This window comes from Diachasma alloeum, unplaced genomic scaffold (genome assembly GCF_001412515.2).
Source record: "Diachasma alloeum isolate Michigan unplaced genomic scaffold, Dall2.0 Dall_scaffold_01177, whole genome shotgun sequence".
Classification (NCBI taxonomy): Eukaryota; Metazoa; Arthropoda; class Insecta; order Hymenoptera; family Braconidae; genus Diachasma; species Diachasma alloeum.
The window spans coordinates 87,069-105,987 of record NW_021681287.1 but is presented as its reverse complement, the minus strand read 5'-3'; the positions used below and the strand labels follow the sequence as shown (position 1 = coordinate 105,987).

Sequence of the window (18,919 nt, the reverse complement as noted above, 5' to 3'; positions counted from 1 at the left end):
TATACACATATATATATATATATATATATATAAAGAACTTTATTTTGACTGTTGTGACCCTTAGTTTCTGACCCTCATGACCCTTATTTGGACCCTTAATCTGACGTTTGTGATTCTTAATCTGATCCTCATTATACTCCTCGTGACCCTTATTGTCACCCCGGTGACCCTTACTTTTTGACCCTTGGTTTTTGACCCCCATAACCTTTATTTGGTCCCTTACTCTGACTCCTGTGAGCCTTAAGCAGATCCTTGTGACCCTTGGACCCTTATTCTGACTCTCTTGACGCTTATTCTCACCCTCGTGACTCTTATTCTGACCCTCGCGACTACTTACTCTGATCCTCATGACCCTTATTTTGACCCTCGTGACTCTTATTCTGACACTCATGTCCCTTCTTTTGATCCTCATGAGCCGTAGTTTGACCCTCGTGACCCTTATCCTAATCCTCATGATACATTATTTTAACCCTCATGACCCTTATTTTAACCCTTGTGATCCTTAATTTTGGAGTCTTAATTTTAAGTGCCAAATTTTCATCATCAGAAGTCTTGGATTTTGATTTGGATTTTTATAACATAGAGACATTAAAAGAGTAATTTTATTTTCTACATAACTTAATTTATTGCAGTCTCATAAGTTATTGAGTTTTTCTATTCTCGTGTTGTTGATGCAGGCAACAGTAACTGTTTAAATCAAGTAAGAAATTGTTTGTTAATTAATTTTTAAAATCAAATAAGGAATATTTTCACGAAATTTCCATTTTTTAGAGCTGAATATCGCAGAAACTATGTAGTACAAAATTTTACAAAAAACTCACCGTATTCAGAATTTATCAAACTATCACGGATTATTTTTTTAAAAACATTGTAAGAACCATTTTCTCATAAGACGGAAAAATCGTGTTTGGAAGGACTCATAATCCACGCTTGGACTATATGCCTCGCGTGTTAGAAGCCCGCATTTCATTATTTATTATCTTCTAAACTGTGTTGCACGGCTACTTTCAGTAGCTGGGGACTATTAACAATATTATCTATGAAAACATTATCTTTGAAAAATTTTGTAATATTTTAAAGATTTTTTTAATCACTTTTTTACGATGAACTACTAATTACTTACACCAATCTCCTCAATCGACAATTGTTCATGAACTGTCACTTTTGTCGGGGGCGCAACAAAGGAAGAAAGAGCGATTTGCCTATGTCTTCAATTTCCAACAAAAGTGAAAGTTGATTGCCAATACAATTATCAATGGAGGAGATTGATGTAAGTGATTAATAATTCATAGTAAAAGTGTGATAAAAAAATTCTTAAAAATATTACAAATTTTTTCAAAGAGCCTTTTCTCGTAGAATCGTCTTATTGTGGTGTGCCAAAGGATTTATTATTTCATTTTTCCTACCCATGATGGCAAGTATCAGTCGCCATTTGCCACGGTAATTACACATTATTCATATTTCCTTTATTGAATCATTTCTCAATATTAAAACACTCTTTCAAAATGTTCAGAAATTTTTTAACTTTTTTCCAATGTAAATTCAGCATTTTCGGGTGTCCTTTAGTAACAGGGCATCGAGTTGAAATTTCGAGATAAAAATCGAACAAAAAAATCAATTTAATTAATTTAATGGAGCCGGGCCTTAAACTTGATATTCATAAGTTTATTTCTATTAGAAATCTATTGCTGTTATTCCCATTACATTTTTGGAGGGATTATATCGTAGTTTTTGTATTGAGTGACATTTCTGGGTGACCCACATGCCCCCACAAATATGATATCACTCGCTCAACACATAGACCGTTCTAACGGTACTAGAGGAAGAGTTATTCAGTTTACGCAGTAACAATGGACATTGTCTTCTCCATCGGTTTTATTAATTATGAATTTTTCCTTTGATAATTATCCGCCTCATTTCAGTTAGTGGTACACTGACTTTACGCAACAAGTGGCTTAATATTGTGAATGAAAAACCGTTTGTTGAGTGTCGAGGTACTTTATGTTCAATAGATGACAGCATAATGGTCTAACCGGTCTTCAGCAATTTTCAAGTTTCATAAGTGGAACGTGAATGAGAATTCTTGTCGATTCCACGTTTCGACTTCAGGGGAAGCCCTCCGCGGACGAAAAAATTTAATAGAAAAACCTATCGAATTCGTTAGAACATTCTATTGAATTTCTATTAAACTGTTCTGTTAGTTTTTGGCCGATTTTATTGAAATGTTCAATAGAAAATATTCAGTCGAAAAAGGTAATAGAATTCAATTTTTCTATATAACTTATTCTATTGAGATATTTTCTATAGAATTTCCTCGGCTCAAATTTTCTAAGTTTTTTCGTTTGATTTTCTTGATGAGAAGAAAAGGAAAATAAAATGAAAAAAACTCAGAAAATTTGAGTCGAACAAATTATATAGAAAATATAAGAAAAGAATAAGTTATATAGAAAAATCGAATTCTGTTGACGTTTTCTATTGAATGTTTTCTATTGAACACGTCAATACAATCAGCCAAAAACTAATAGAAAGTTTAATAGAAATGCAATAGAATTTTCTAATGAATTCGATAGGTTTTTCTATTAAATTTTTTCGTGCGTGATCACGAACAAAACGAAATCATAAAAAAGCCTAGCCCCTTCTCTAGAAAATTCTATTGGATTTCTATAGTTTTTCTATTGAAAATTCTATTAGTTCTTTTTTTCATATAAATGTTCAACAGAAAATATGTACAGAAAAAATAAATAGATTTAAATAAATAGATTTTCCTATACAAATTATTTTGTTGAAATTGTATCTATGAAAAAAAAATTATTTTGTACCTCCTACGTTCTTTTGCTTGAAATTTTTAATAAAAAAATGACAATGCAGTGAGAAAAAATTGTATAAAAAGATAAATATCTAGTGATTTTTTCCGTACGATATTTGCTATTAATAATTTTCTTTTTAAAAAACGAAGAAGAGTTGGGAGATATTTCAATAGAATAGGCGAAAGTATTGGAAATTTAATAGTCTTTGGTAGCGAATGCGTTATAAAATGCTATTATTTTTATACACAAATACGTGCTCATTAAATGTTTCTTCAATCCTGAAATTTATTGTACTATGAAAAAATCAGGGATAGACATATCCATAAATCATAATTACTGTGAAATTATTAAGTAGTCAATTAGTTAATGTCACTCTTAAATTTTAATTATTGAAGTAATCATCAATTTAAATAGTCAAAATTTAAAATAGTCAGAAGTTGAGTTAGGAAGATTAACGATTATTTGGATAATCTGAAATCCCATAAAAAGAAATTTAGTATTATCTACTTAATAGAAAATTTATAGTTCCATATTTTTGAATATTTAATTCACCATCAATTGGGAATTTAGATTATCAATTATTTTACTATTTTTAAATTTCGATTAGTATATTTAAACCTTGATCAATGAAAGTTGGAAATTCTTTTAATATTGAAGAAGCGGAAGATTAATGGCCATCTTGGGGAAAAATATGAAAATTCGTTGTCATTGAAGAGCAGAATAAATAATCTTCAGCTGAATAGTTAATCAAAGAACGTTGATAGGTACATAATATTTATGTATTTTGCTTCCGAATGGCCGCATTGTAATCGTTTTATCCTCACATCATCTAAATTTGATTGGAAATTATATAGATGGTCTGAAACATAAAAATACTGTGTTTGGCGATCGTGTCTGTACATATCAACCGCCACCTTTCCGCTGTTCAATTTTTAGAAAATCGAGTAATTGAGAAGTTAAAGTAATTCCAAAAAATCTAACATTTTGTCAGATTATACGTCTTAATGAGAATTAACTCTGTGCAAAATTTTAACCCGATCGGTCCAATAGTTTGTGTCAAAAACCGATTCATCATTTTTACATTGTTTTTCGCATTTTTTTTTCGATATCGATTTTTTTTCCAAAATATTTGTTTCGATGCCTTCTATCCAAATAAATCAAAACATAAATACCCTTTCTCACAAAGTTTTCGAGATATTCCCGTTTTTCTTTTTTTTTGCTACCGAATGGAAGCATTGTAATCGTTCAAATTTAAGTTTTGGATTTTTATATTATGTCGACCCATTATGACCCAAAAAGTCCGAAAATTCAATTGTTTGCTAATGAATGGATGAAATTGAATCTCTTTTTTCAAATATAAGTATTGTTGAGCCCTATCAAGCCGTATTAATTAAAATTTAATTCAACGATTAGTTTTTTCAATTTTTGAATTTTTCGAAAATCGGTTGTCCCACGATAATTAAAAAAACATTTCTCAATTGATTGAATGATATTTTTAAAAAATTGTTCGGATGTCCCTTTGACCAAGTTCGAAGATGAAGGCGGTAGCAATAATCGTTATTTTGAATTATTGGAAATTTTCAAAAATTTTGTATTTTTTGAAAATCAGAATTCCGCGGATATCTTTGAATATCGTGCTTCAAATGAATTCAATCATAGCTTAAAATGTTTGTTTTAATACCGTTGAGTCGAAGTTGAAAGATGATTAGCTATATTGGTTGATTTAATTAAAGTGAGCTTTCTGATGGTTCCTTCAAATGAGATGTTTCAAATTCATTCAAGTATGTGTAAATAAAATTTTTCTATTCACATTTTATCGAAGGGCTGAGGGGAGAGATAGAACTGTAAAAAGACAATCGGTTGTACAGAAGAAAAAGGATAAAAAGAATAATGATGCTGATAACATTCAACTAAGTTGAAAATCTGACAAAATTAGGTAAAAATATTATTCAATTTAATAAAATGGAATAAACAATAAATTATACATGATAGAAGGTAATGATGTACAAAATAGCCGTTTGGAAGCATATTGCTAATTTATTAGCAAAAATAACTATAACATATACAATACAAGAGCGATTTCCCACTTGTTTTTCCTTAAAAAACTTGTACGGACTTCAATTGGCGCAAAAATCGAATCAACTTGTTTATCAACTTATTTATTGTACAGGAGTTTTGAGACGTGAAGAAACTCCTGAACCCTCAGCAAAAGTTCTTATTCATATTTCGTTTATAATACTGTGAATATATTGAATATCTATTGACCACAAAAGAAATTATTTATTTATATTAATGTGCATTAGCTATGCACATATTTTGAATGGTACAAAGCAGGAACTGGGGAGCAGATTTATTCAAATTGATTGCGTGATTTTGGGCGTGGATTAAAAAGTGGCCTACGTGATTGCTCGATGATATTTGTTATTCCTTCAAATTTAAAAAGAACTCATTTTAAATTCAGTCTACACTCCGGCGAAAGTCATCGTATTTTCTTACGTCCACGTGCTCCTCAAGCAGAAACAGCTTGAGATACGTTAAACAAATAAAGTAATACTGGAATTCTTCTCTCCATGTTCCAGTCACAATTGACCGCTAAGTGATGCCGAAATGCTCGTGAAAAATCGAATGACTTTCCTTATCCTTTTCCCCTGCTTTCATGTTCATTTTTGCACTTTTTAATATTTATTTGGTTTTTCTATATTTGTTATGGTGTTACGTACTCTCCTGTCCTCTATTTTTCATTTAATTTAGACATTTGTATAACATTTATCAAGAAGCTGTTAATGAGCACGAATACTAATAATATTGATTTATCAGAATTCAGTAGCGAATCGGTAAAACGGTTTAAGACGATTTTGACTATTGGCCAGTTTTTAATGAATATCTTGAAATCGAAGGGAGATAGCAAAATTTTTATCATGACCTTTTTTGTAGCCCTCAATTCGCTCTACAAAAAAGGTCATTACGAAATTTTCGTTATCTCCCTTAGATTGGGAGATATTCCTTAAAAATCTCCGACTCAAATCAACTCAAACCGTTTTACCGCTTCATAACTGAATTCAGTAGTGAAGTGGTAAACGCAGATAAGTCAACTTATCTCCCAGTTGAGTTTTTGAGGAATATTTCCGAATCTAAAGTAGATAGAGAAATTCTCGTAATTGCATTTGTTGTAGCACTCAATCGGTTCTACAAAAAAGTTTTGGATAAATATTTTGCTATCTCCCTTAGATTCCGAGATATTCATTGAAAACTGGTCAATAGTCAAAATTGACTTATCTCCTTTTACCACTTCGCTACTGAATTGTTTCCTATACTGACGCAATAGCTTTTGTCTGCACAAATTTTATGTTTTCAGAATTTAACTCTACGATTTACCTTCGGTGAAATCTCTCGGATGTGAACACTCATGTTCATTTCCACGATTTTGAATTCCGTGAGTTTAGGTCATAGGATAATCGAAAAGAATAAAAATACTCAACTTACCCTGAATTCGCGACGTTTCACTTTTAAAATTTAAATTTTCATGAGACTCTGGAAACCAAAAATGCAAAAACTCAAAAACAACATTTTCCAGGTAAACGGAGAATCCGTTGGGAGTTGCCGATCCAGCATTGAGTTATTCGGGGTTTCAGGGGAAATTTATGAGGAAAAAATTTATCTTGATTTTTGGCAGCAGGTGTCTTCGGGGGACCGAAGAGAATAAGGCACCACAGTTTTGCCTCACCCCAAAATGCTGCTGGAACGTGGGTATCTTCGCTGCGGAAGATTGTGTATATATAGGGGTGCCCCAGCACGATGAGTCGCAGTTCTACCGTAAACGTTCTTAGGTGAGCATCTCAGAATTCATTTGTTCTTTTAACTCATCGATTTTTTCTAACTCTTATTGTAATCTTTAAATAACAGTATTTCATACAAAATAATTCTGCAGAATCACCTCTTCGTTGACATTGATCATTTTTCCCACAATCTCCTTCGAAAATGTGAATATATTACTATTAATATCGATAGTCAAAACAATAATTAATCAGAAAATCGAATTTTTATTGAAACATCATCTTTTTGTTGATAGTGTAATTATTCTGGAAAGTTGTCTATTGCGGGCGAAATGTCAAAAGATATTTTTTTTAATTATGGAGTATTGAATGGAAATTATTTATTGGCATTTCTCTGAAAAACAATCATTATCGAGATGATTTTATAGTTGGGAAAGTGAAAAAATCCCACCTGTTGATTCACTACACACAAAGAAATGGTAGAGTTCTCAAACAAGTCTTACTCGTGCTAAAAGAAAAGTTTGTTGAAAATTATCAAAAAAAGATTTTTTTGTGTTAAAAATGCGTGCATCGAGATTGAAAATTTTAATTGTGAAAATAGATTTAGTCTTTTCAAAAAAATGTTTTCTCTGTGCAAACAAGAAATGTAATTTCTAGCACTACATTGTTATAAAAAAAATGAAATATTATGGAGTACACTACGAATTTTCAGGACAGTGACACTGAATGCGATTTAGGGGAAAAAATCATGAAATTCCAGGTTTCACTGAAAATTCCGTAAAATTCTAGAACTTTAAGCAGTACAACGACGAGAATTCCTTAATTGATTTGAATTTCCAATCTAATATGAATATTCAGTGCCAAATTACATTGAATTTTCAGTGAAATCTGAAATTTCCTGATTTTTTCCCCCTAAAACGCTTTGTGTCACTGTCCTGAAAATTCAAGAATATATTTACTGAAATTTTCTGATTTTCTACACATTTTCTGGGAAAATGGAACTGAAATTTATAGTTCTCTTTGATTTTTCCACGAAATTCTGAATTTTCTGAAAATTTTAGTAGTAATAAATTCGATAAAAATTTCCAAAAAGTGTACCGGAAATTTCAGATAAAAATTTTAACAGTGTACTTCTTCGTTATTTGATGCTCCCATACGTATTCTACTCTCGGCAAATGCTCGTTTCATATGAAACGAGAGATAGTAGTTTGTCTGTTCAGCTATTCAATAATCACAGACAAAAAATAAATTCTTAAATGAAATAATAATAATGATATGGCAGCAATCTTGTAACGGAGAAAATATATTTCTTGATAAACTTCCCTCAGTAAAGGATATTTTTATCCTGAAAGGGCACCATCTTGTACGAAAATCTGCCTGTTGGGCCAAATATTTCGTGATTGTTAAAAGCAAAGTAATTATTCATGTTTGACACGTTCGAATTCGAACCAAATAATAATTTTTTTGGTAATTTTCAACTAGCGATTTTGTTGGCCCAAGCAAGACTTGTTTGAGAACTTGTTCGTTTTTCTCTCAGTGGACCAATTTCATCTATTAATTTTATTTTTTATAATACCCATTCGTGAGTTAATTTTCGAAGTGATGAGATGAGAATAAGAGGAAAATTTCCCCCAGAATTTTGAAGTTTTCAACCCCGATTGGGAAGTAAGCCAGTAATAAACCGGTTTTGAAGAAAGTCGTTCAGGGGCTTCGACCGAGAAATGTTTTCGGTATACGGTCCCTACCAATATCGCTCATCACGCTATCTGATCGTTAGGCACCTACAAACCGAGTGGGTACCGTTCGTTAGATCATCATCATCGAAATGGTTATCTTGTTCAGCTTGTAAATTATATAATTCACCAATCGCTAATTAATAGTAAATATTTCGAAAATTTGAGATTTTATTTTCTGATGTCGATCTAAAATGAACTTTTCATTCTAAAAAAAAAAAAAACAAAACGTGAGAACAATCGAAGAAATTTCGTTTGCAAAATCAAGCGAACCGTTCGCTCATTTATTTTTCAATTATTATGAACATCGTATCATAAAGTCTTGAACTCATGAAGCCACAAGATCACGAAATCATGAAGTAGTTGAGAAGAACAAGAAATTCACTGTATTATCCTCGGGCTATTTTACGCGGTCAAACCTTAGATGTTTTTAAGGTACAAATTACATGGACAGCAGGATGTTACATGCTATCTTTCGACTTTTCGAACCTCTATACGAGGGAAATAAATAATTAACAATGCACAAATTAAAAAATTCAGAGGCACACGGACTCGAACTCAGGTGGGGTATGATCCCACATCTCCAGTTTGCCGAAGTGGTGCTCTGCCAATTGAGAATATGAATATACCAGTCGCAATAACATCTTTCATTCCAAGAAATACACTGTTAGAAATTTTTTGAAATTTCATGGAGGATACTATAGTAAATCTCATGAAAGTGACATTGAATCGAATTTAGGGAAAAAATGGTTATGAAAGTTTAAGTTCAAGGAGAATTCACGGAAATTCATGAGTTTTCACTGGGAATGAGATGGAAATTTCACGACATGAATGACTATTCAGTGGAACATAAATATTCAGAAACAAAATTACATGAATTTTCAATTTTTCCCTGAATTTTTTTGAATTTTCACAGAATGATTGAACTGAAAAAACAACTATTTTATTGATTTCTAAATCACTTGAACAGAAAATCAATGGAATATTTGATTTTTCAATGACGAGATTTCCTGAAATTTCTGTGGAACTTGAACCCGATAATAATTTCCGAAAATTGGCACGGAAAATTCAGACGAAAAATTTTAACAGTGTACAGTATTTGCTAACGTAATATTTCGCGTAAGGGAGAATGAGGAAAAATGGGCACTTCAAGTTTTCCTGAATGCATCGCCTTTTTCATGAAATAAAATCACTTTCGTCATTAGAAATGAAAACACGAAACCCACAATATTGAGTATTGAGTTTTTTGTTTCGGTGAAACAAGTTCTCCGTTCCCTTCTTAACGAGAATAGAGTTCAATTAATACATTTCTATCTGAGTGATCAATACTCAGAAGAAAAGAATCGATTCTTCCCCAATCTCCATTATATATATAAAACAAGGAAATATAAAAAATTATTCAAAGATTTTTATGCAGTAAATTCGAGTTCTGTAAAAAATGTCACAAAATTCCGCAATCCCTTTTGTTCCCGCGAAATCACCGAGACTATCTCAGCATACGTTTTCCAGCCTGTAAAATTGATCTTTATCTTTCCTACCCGAATTATGAAAGTTTTTACCTACAGTTTTTTGTTCTTTGTTTCAAATGAATAATCTTCTCCAAGTAATTTCTGATTCATCTCAGGACACATTTCCCATCCAATAATAATCCCCATCCGATAATTCTGTTGCGAAATCTCTATAGAAAATATCTCAGTAAAATGAGTTGTAGGGGAGAGTGGGGTAAAATGGACACTTTAGACTTTTGTTTTAATTACTCATAACTCAGACACAAATTTATCAATTCAGCTCAGTTTAGGCTCATCACAAAGGGAAAGAATTGTTCTTTGCAATGAAGAGAAAATTATTGAATTTTATCAACATTTCAACCCGTCATTAACATTTGAAAAACAGTCAAAAGTGTCCATGTTACCCCAACCTCTCCTACAGAAAGATTGAGTTCTATCATTACTTGCTATGACAGTTTCAATTGAACATTTTCTATTGAAAAAAAACAGAAAAACTGCGGAATTTTTCAATGGAATAGGCAAGGAATTGATAGACTTTTTAATAGAATATTCTAGCCAATTCGCTAGATTTCTAAGTGAATTCAACCCGTTTTACGTGGAAATAATACTGAAACTTCACATCTTAAATATTCAGTAGTAAAAAAACTGAATTTCTCTGATTTTCAGTGAATAATTAAACTAAAATTCACAGTTTCCATTGAAGTCTTTATCAAATTACGAGAAAAACAAAGGAATATATCATTTTCAATGACAAGATTTTCTGAAATTTCAGTGGAAATATTGTATAATGAACCTACACTGTTAAAAATTTTCTTCTGAATTTTCCGTGTCAAATTCCGGAAATTACGATCGTGTTCAAGTTCCACTGAAATTTCCGGAAATCTTGTCATTGAAGAATCAAATATTCCATTGATTTTCTGTTCAAATGATCTGGAAATCAATAAAATACTTAATTTTTCAGTTCAATTATTCTGTGAAAATTCAGAAGAATCAGGAGAATTCAGGGAAAAATTGAAAATTTGTTATTTTGTTTTTGAATATTCATGTTCCACTGAAAATTCAATCAAGTTGTGCAATTTACATCTCACTCCCACCGAAAACTCATGAATTTCCGTGAAGTCTACTTAAAACTTGAAATTTCATAGCTATTTTTTTCCTAAATCCAATTCAATGTCACTCTCATGAAATTTACTATAATATAATGTTCCATGAAATTTTTTATAATCTATGATATTTCCTATAATCTTCCGTAGAATTGCAAAGAATTTCTAACAGTGTATCTGGAAAAATTTCAGGTGAAGCTGAAAAAAAATGTTACGATTAATCGTCCTCGGTGCATTGGCGACACTCGCCGCAGCTCAATTTCAGCCCCAGCCCTCAGGCAGAATTCTAGAGCCTCCGATTCCACCACTGTGCGCCCAAAGTAAGTATCAATCTCTCACGATAGAAACGCCAAGCATCTCTATTCTACAACGAACAAACAAATTAGATAAACCCGTATCTTGTAGTCACGAAAGACCGAATAACCGCTTATCTAGAAAGTTGGCAAACTCTGCGTGGAATCCCCGAGGTTTCTTCGACTGACAAATATTCAACTATTGAATTAACTGGTCACGAATAATGACATTGACACTTTCACATCCACTAAGTAGAATTCAACCTCCAGTGTTACGGACATCGTGTCTAGAATTTCAAATCATCCGGGGGGTCAACTATTGAAAATCAATTCTGGTTTCTAAATATTTTGTTGTGCATAGCAATCGAGGCCCAGTCCTTATCCGAAAAATTCATTCCCAAATTTATTTCGCTCGTCATTGATTCTTGAACAAACAATGAAAAATAAGGAGGAAGAGAAAGAAGAACGCCCATCAAAAGTAAAATGAGAACAGTCATAAATAATCTTAAAAAATAAAAATTTCATGGTTTTATTCGTCCGAAGTAAACCGAAGTAATAAAAAATGAATAAATTAAATGAAATGGAACCAATAACTCCCCGACCAATTGCCTTTCCTTCATTCATTAGAATGAGATTTGTCTGTACAACTTACTCTATTGAGATATTTTCCATTGAATTTCCTCGGCTCAAATTTTCCAAGTTTTTCCGTTTGATTTTCTTAATGAAAAGAAAAATAGAATTTAAAAAATAATAATAAAAAAAACTGACCTAGATGGAAAAATCTTTGAAAGGTTTCGAATTTCAAAAATTCATGTTCGAATTACTCCGAAACCGCTGAGACGATTTTGCTGCAATTTCACTCGTCTTAATCATAGAAATCTACATCAATTATCATGACAAGAAATCAGTCTCATCGTTTTTCTGAGAGGAATCATCGAATTTGTAAAAAAAAAGTCACTTTTTGACGTTTTTTCACAAGTTTCATTTTTTACAAAACCGAAAGAACCACTGAGGAACATCGCTTAGGGGAAAAAATTGAATCACATCGTTTGTTCGAGTGAAATCGCAGCACAAAATTTTGGTCACACACACACACTCATCCACACATGCAGATCAGTCTCTAAAAAATGTCGGGAGAGTTTGTAGGGGTCATGAAACGTGGAGAAATCATGAAATTTCCACAATCGATTTTCGGGGTCATTACAATAACTTCCTTCCTTCGGGTCGGCAAGTTAAAAATTTCATGGTTTTACTCGTCCGAAGTAAACGGACGTAACGGAGTAATAAAAAAAGAATAAATCAAGTAAAATGTAAACAAACACTATCGAAAAAGCTAAAAATCTAACGAATTCCCACGACAGAGAACGAATCGACACACAAAATAGCCATAGAAGCTATATAAAATCCATCAAAAATAATTCATAAATTAAAAAATCTCCATTATAATCGTTAGAAATTTCTAACGGTCCAAAAAATTCGGCAGATTAGCATGGAAAGTACCTGCTAATGCCGAAATGGTTTTGAATGACGAAAACAAACCTCTACGCGGATATGGGAAAGTCATCATTAGCATTTAAACGGGTGGGTCGTGAATTTCATTGGATACCGTGCCAATGTCTAGGTCGTCCCAAGCGCGCGAGTGTTGTGGGTCACGAGCCAGCATGATGAATATAAACGGTGGGTCGCCCCTTTCCCCCCTTCCCCGCCGTGGAATTTCACAGGGCAATGGTTTACCATTACATGAGTTTCACCTTGTGGCATCTTTCATATTGGTGTCAATCCGTTTTGGCAGAATCAACCGGAACCGTTTAACTCGACTTCCGTTCGCAAATCAGAAGAACGTGTTTACGCTTTTTTCCTTCCGAATGGAAGCATTGTAATCCTAAAAATTTTAGTTTTGGATTTTTCGTGTTATATCCAGTGATCGGCATCAATCATTATCCCAGAAATATTAAGAGAATTATTTCCCCAACATAACCGAATTCATTCGTTTATCATTGGAACTTAGAAAATAATAAATAATTGAGAATTTAAATTCTTTCAATAACTATTAGGTAGGGGAGCATAGGGCAAAATGAAACAGTGGGAAAATCTCGTCATGTAAAGGAGATAGGACATTTTTGAAGAGGACCTTTTTTGTAGCTTGTAAAATTCTCTACAAAAAAGGTTTTCATGAAAATCGTTCTATCTCCCTTAGATCACAAGATTTTCTTGCTGTTTCATTTTGCCCCGTGTTTCATTTTGCCCCACCGTCCCCTAAATAATTGGAAATTTTCTAAAAAATATTAGAGATTATCAAATAATCGTCATTCTTCTGAATTCGATCATTAATTGGTAAAATCATTCGGAATTAAAATATTTAATTGTTGATTAATTTAATAATTGAAAATTGTTAAGTTCTATTACTTGATTGAGTATTTATGCAATTAATGGTAATGATAATTTATGATTATGCCTATCTCTGGTTATATCGACTCATTATGATACATTAAGTCCGAAAATGCAATTAATTACAATTCAATTCATTTATTAATTTTTAAAATTAAAAAAAATGTTCAAAAATTGTTTTTTTACAACTAAAAAAAATGTTCTGAATTGATTAAATCATGATTTTAAAAATTTGTTTAGATGTTCTTTTGACCGAATTCGAAGATAAAGGCGATAGCAATAATCGTTACATTGATTTATTCCAAAATTTTCAAAAATTTTGTATTTTTTGAAAATCAGAATTCCGGGGATATCTTTGGATATCATGCTTCAAATGAATTCAATCATAGCTCAAAATATTTGTTCTAATGTCATTAAGTCGAAGTTAAAAGATGATTACGATAGCTATATTGGCTGATTTGATTTTTATGTTTGTTGAAAATTTCGAAGTTTTCATGTATTTCCCTGAAAGTGAGCTTTCTGATGGTTTCTTCAAATGTGATGTTTCAAAGTCATTCAAGTGTGTGTAAATATAATATTTCTAATAATATTTTTCAAAGGGCTGAGGGGAGAGATAGAACTGTAAAAAGACAATCGGTTGTATAGAAGAAAAGGGATAAAAAGAATAATGATGCTGATAACATTCAGCTGAGTTTAAAATCTGACAAAATTAGTTAAAAACAAAATATTATCAATTTAACAGAATGAAATAAGCAATGAATTATCCATGATAGGAGGAAATAATGTGCAAAATAGACATTTGGAAGCATATTGCTAATTTATTAGCAAAAATAACTATACTATATACAATACAAGAGCAATTTCCCACTTGTTTTTGCTTCCGAAGGGAAGCATTGTTTTTGGTCGATTTTTCGATTCTCTAATTTTGGTTGCAAATGGTCTATAACGTCATGAAACGTAAAGAAATGATGTTTTTAGGGGGGTGTCTGTATGTATGTGTGTGCAGATTCGGGTTTTTGGTGATTCAATTTTAGAAAATTCAACGTAAATACGGTGAAATTTGCAGCTAAAAATTTGAAATTTCGGCTCATGATAGCTATGAATGAGCCTCACTTTGGTGCTTCGTTTCAGCTCGATCGGTGAAGTAGTTCCCGAGATATAATCACTTGTTTAAATTTCGTTTTTCCGCAATATCTCGCCAACAACTGCACCGATTTCAATTTCTTTTTTCGACCTACTCATCTCGATGGCCTCTATCTAGATCACTCATATCATGTATACCGATTTGTGCAAAGTTTGGAGATATTGCCGTTTATCCGTTTTTTCATAAAAAATCTTGTACGCACGATAAGTCGATGAAAAAACGAGCTAGCGACTTGAAATTCGGTATGCTGCTAGCTTTTGTAACATAGACGGTTTGTATTTTCGATTAGGTCAATCGGTCGAGCGGTTCGCGAGATATTCAATTTTTTGTGAAAATCTATTCTGTCAAATATCTCGTCAACTACTTGACCGATTAAAAATTTTCTTTCTTCAAAATATCCGTCTCGATCGCTACTATCTAGATCATTGAAAATATATATACCCGTCCATACAAACTTTTGGGGATATTCTCGTTTTTCTTTTTTTTTTTGTTTTCTCATTCTTGTGCGCTTGATAACTTGTGACGGAAAAACGATATTAAGTTGAAATATGGTATATATATCTCTCTCATAATACCAAAGGTCCGTACTTTAAATGGGTGCATCGGCACTATGGAATACCATCTGGAATGAGGATTACTTTTGTGAATTTGAATGGGAAGTAACGTCATCATCAGAAATTACTACGTTTTGGGCGATACAGATGAAATCACAAGAAACTATTGAATCAGAGTAGAACAACAGACTTTTATTGACAAGGGAAGTGAGAAAATGAAAGGATTCTCTACGTGGAAATTGACAATAAAAGATTGTTGATTCAATATTGGATTTCGTTGGTGAATGTCATTGAATGGTGATGAATGAAACGGTCGTTTATATTTCCATATACTTCCCTTCGGAAGCTTACTACCAATGAAATTGGTAGAAAAAAAAGGAGAAAAGTATAATAAGAAAAAAAGTAATGGTCATTTGCCTTCTGTCGGATAGGAGTTCTACCCCTGCTTGTTTATTTCCTTCATGAACACGTGGAGATACGTGATTAGGAGAATTAGAAAATTTATTATCTGTGATATCCATCAAGATTTAGGGATGTAGGGTTCATAGGCTATTGTAGTGAAAGTCCTTGGAGTCGACGATTTAATCCCTCTGTCGTAAATTAAACTTCTTAGGTAATAAATTTGTAGTAATGGAGGATGTTAGAGCAATTAATGTCGATGTGGAAAAGAAAGGACGGAAATTGATTTACAGATGTATTGTGTGGTCGAAGATCCTCAACTGATTCCATACTGTCCCAAATCAGAAATTACAATCATACATCGAAACTTAAGGTCTCCAGATACAATAGCAGAGTTGTAAGATGAGTCAAGGCTTTTCAATTTCATTTACAAGTTATCACTGCGTTTACAAGTTATTAACAACTAATTTATTTCCTTATACGTGGACCCTTATAACGATTTTTCAAATTAGCATGAAACTATATTATCAGTTTACATGGCAACGCACTTTCGCGCTCAACAGAAAACTCTCCATAAAAGCCCATATATGAGAAACTAAAATAGATGTTCATAAATTGTAAACGAAAACTAGAAAAATTCGAAAAAAATTGAGACATTACCTGACAACTATGATAAGCATCGTATAAAAATTTTGATTCAATATCATAATTTGCTTGCTTCCGAATGGAAGCCCTGATCGATTTTCTGTTTTTCTAGTTTTGATTGCAAATAGTCTAGAATGTTATGAAACGTGAAGAAATGATATTTTTATGATCATGTCTGTATGTATGTATCCGACACTTGGATTTTTGGTGATTAATTTTTAGAAAATTCAAGATGAAAACGTGGTAATTTGTAGATAAAAATCTGAAATTTTGGTTCATTGTAGCTATTATTGAGCTCAACTTTGGCGCGCTGTTCCAACCCGATTAAAACATTGAATATCTTCCTGCAGACAGTCTGTAGCATACGGGGTTGCTATTGTATGCCTGCCATAAGGACAGGAAATTGCTACAAATTCACGCGAAAGCTTATTACCAATGGAATTGATAGAAAAAAAAATAGACTAAGAACGCAAAAAGTAACGGTCACATGTCTTCTGTCGAATAGGCTTGTACCCCTGCTGTTTCAGAGATGAAATCCCTTAACCCTAGACTGGTCACCATGCGAGAGAATTGCCGCAACACGTCGTTTTATTCCCCTTGCCATCGACTGGTTGACCGGAAAAATTTGAGAAAAATTGAATTCATCAATTGAAGTATCTGGAAAATTCTAGTATTTTTTCAATATTGTATCCTTAATTCTGGGAGAAAAAAAATTATTTCCAACAAGTGAACAATTTTTTTCCGTGTTAAATGAAATTGCCTGTTGCGCGACGTTGCTGGGAACTCGCTAAACGCGCCCGGGAAGTGTAGAGTGGATTCGGCAACGCTGGAGCCTAAATAACACGGCGGCACTCTCCCGCGAAGGTGACTAAAGTCGCATTTTCCCGTCAGGTGACCAGACTAGGGTTAAGTAAATCTGTTCCACTCCATCAAATATTCTCACGTGGAACATATAATTTTTCGCCAGAACAAATCAGTAGCGAAGTGGTAAAAGGAGATAAGTCAATTTTGACTATTGACCAGTTTTCAATCAATATCTCGGAATCTAAGGGAGATGGCAAATTTTTTGTAATAACTTTTTTTGTGGAGCCGATTGAGTGCTATAACAAATGTGTGCTTAAAACAGCAATAGTTCCCTATCTAATGGCACCGGGCTCAACGAAAATTCTCGAACGACCTCGAGACCCTTCGGGTTCACAGTCAGATCACGAAGTAAATCACCCATCGAGTTCAGTATCGTATCGTCTCTATCTCTGTACAGTCAAGTATTGTCGCAATCGCTCTATCGAGTACATTACCGAATACATATCACCGTGAGATACCGAGTTAACGCTCCTAGTAGCGTCTCTATTCGAGTCAATCATCTATTAATTTCGAGTCAATTATCAATCATTTTGAGACTATTATGAAGTGAATTATCAACAGACTTATCAAGTGCAGTGAAGAGACAATTATCGAATTTAAATTGAGACAATTCAACGAACAGTGTACTCGTCTAAAATTTCTAGACGCGTGGTTTACACCACAAATAAAGTACATCACCAGTGGGTTTTTAGAAAATCGCCTGTTCTTAATTTTCACACCTTTTTCAAATCACTTTTCACCAACCCACCTAAATTTTTAGCATCAATCTCAAACAAATGTGATTACTAAAATTTCGCTATCTCCCTTAGATTCGGAAATATTCCTCAAAAACTCCATTGGAGATAAGTCGACTTATCTCCGTTTACCACTTCACTACTGAAATCTTTTCCCGCAATGTATTAATATTAAAACCCATAATTCCGTTTTAAGGAACCATCCACGAACGCTTCAACGGCAAGGGTTACTACTACTCCTGGGCGGATCCAAGGACCGTAGGTCAAGAAATCGACTGGATCTCAGGCAGAAACTTCTGCAGAAAGCGGTGCATGGACCTCGTCTCCCTCGAGACCTCCGCCGAGAACGAATTCATCAAGAGTCGTCTCGTTCAAAACAACGTCAAGTACATCTGGACGTCCGGACGTCTCTGCGACTTCAAGGGATGCGACAGACCCGATCTGCAGCCCCTCAACATCAACGGATGGTTCTGGACAGCTGAACTACAGAAACTCGCCCCTACAACTGATCGTAACCAAAACGATTGGTCGGAGAGCGGTGGCATTGGCAAACCCCAGCCTGATAACCGCGAGGCTATTCAGGGAGGAGCACCTGAGAATTGTCTGGCTGTTCTCAATCAGTTCTATAATGACGGCGTCAACTGGCATGATGTCGCCTGCCACCACAAGAAACCGTGGGTCTGCGAGGAAAACGACTCTCTACTCAAATACGTTCGCTTCACCAATCCAAATATTCGTGTTTAATATATTTAATCAGTGGTGAAGAGGTAAAAACAAAAGGTCATTTGAGGGGTGATTAATCCCTCGTCGCTCGCGTGCAAAATATTTTTTCATTAATTCTTTTCACTTTCTCATTTTTCGAACAACAATTTTCGGATAATTATTCATCAACTTTCAACTGCCTCCCCTCATTTCTTTTTTCTTTTCTAAGTTTCGTTTTCTTTAAGAAGAACAACTTTGGATAATGGTTGTTA

General features: G+C 33.3%; 1 protein-coding gene across 1 annotated transcript; it reads left to right on the top strand.

Moving 5' to 3' along the window:
* The first annotated feature begins 6,577 nt into the window (after positions 1 to 6,577).
* On the top strand, positions 6,578 to 18,689 carry LOC107046010. The gene is made up of 3 exons (XM_015268463.1): positions 6,578 to 6,634; positions 11,117 to 11,244; positions 18,142 to 18,689. The coding sequence occupies exons 2-3, from the start codon at positions 11,133 to 11,135 to the stop codon at positions 18,687 to 18,689; spliced, it is 660 nt and encodes a 219-aa protein (XP_015123949.1). The 5' UTR covers positions 6,578 to 6,634; positions 11,117 to 11,132.
* The last annotated feature ends 230 nt before the right edge of the window (positions 18,690 to 18,919 follow it).

Bases quoted from the DNA above. Each gene is read 5' to 3' on its own strand.
- LOC107046010 (XM_015268463.1), top strand. From the start codon at position 11,133: ATGTTACGATTAATCGTCCTCGGTGCATTGGCGACACTCGCCGCAGCT. The intron at 11,245-18,141 runs GTAAGTATCAAT...TTCCGTTTTAAG, and splicing joins TCCACCACTGTGCGCCCAAA to GAACCATCCACGAACGCTTC.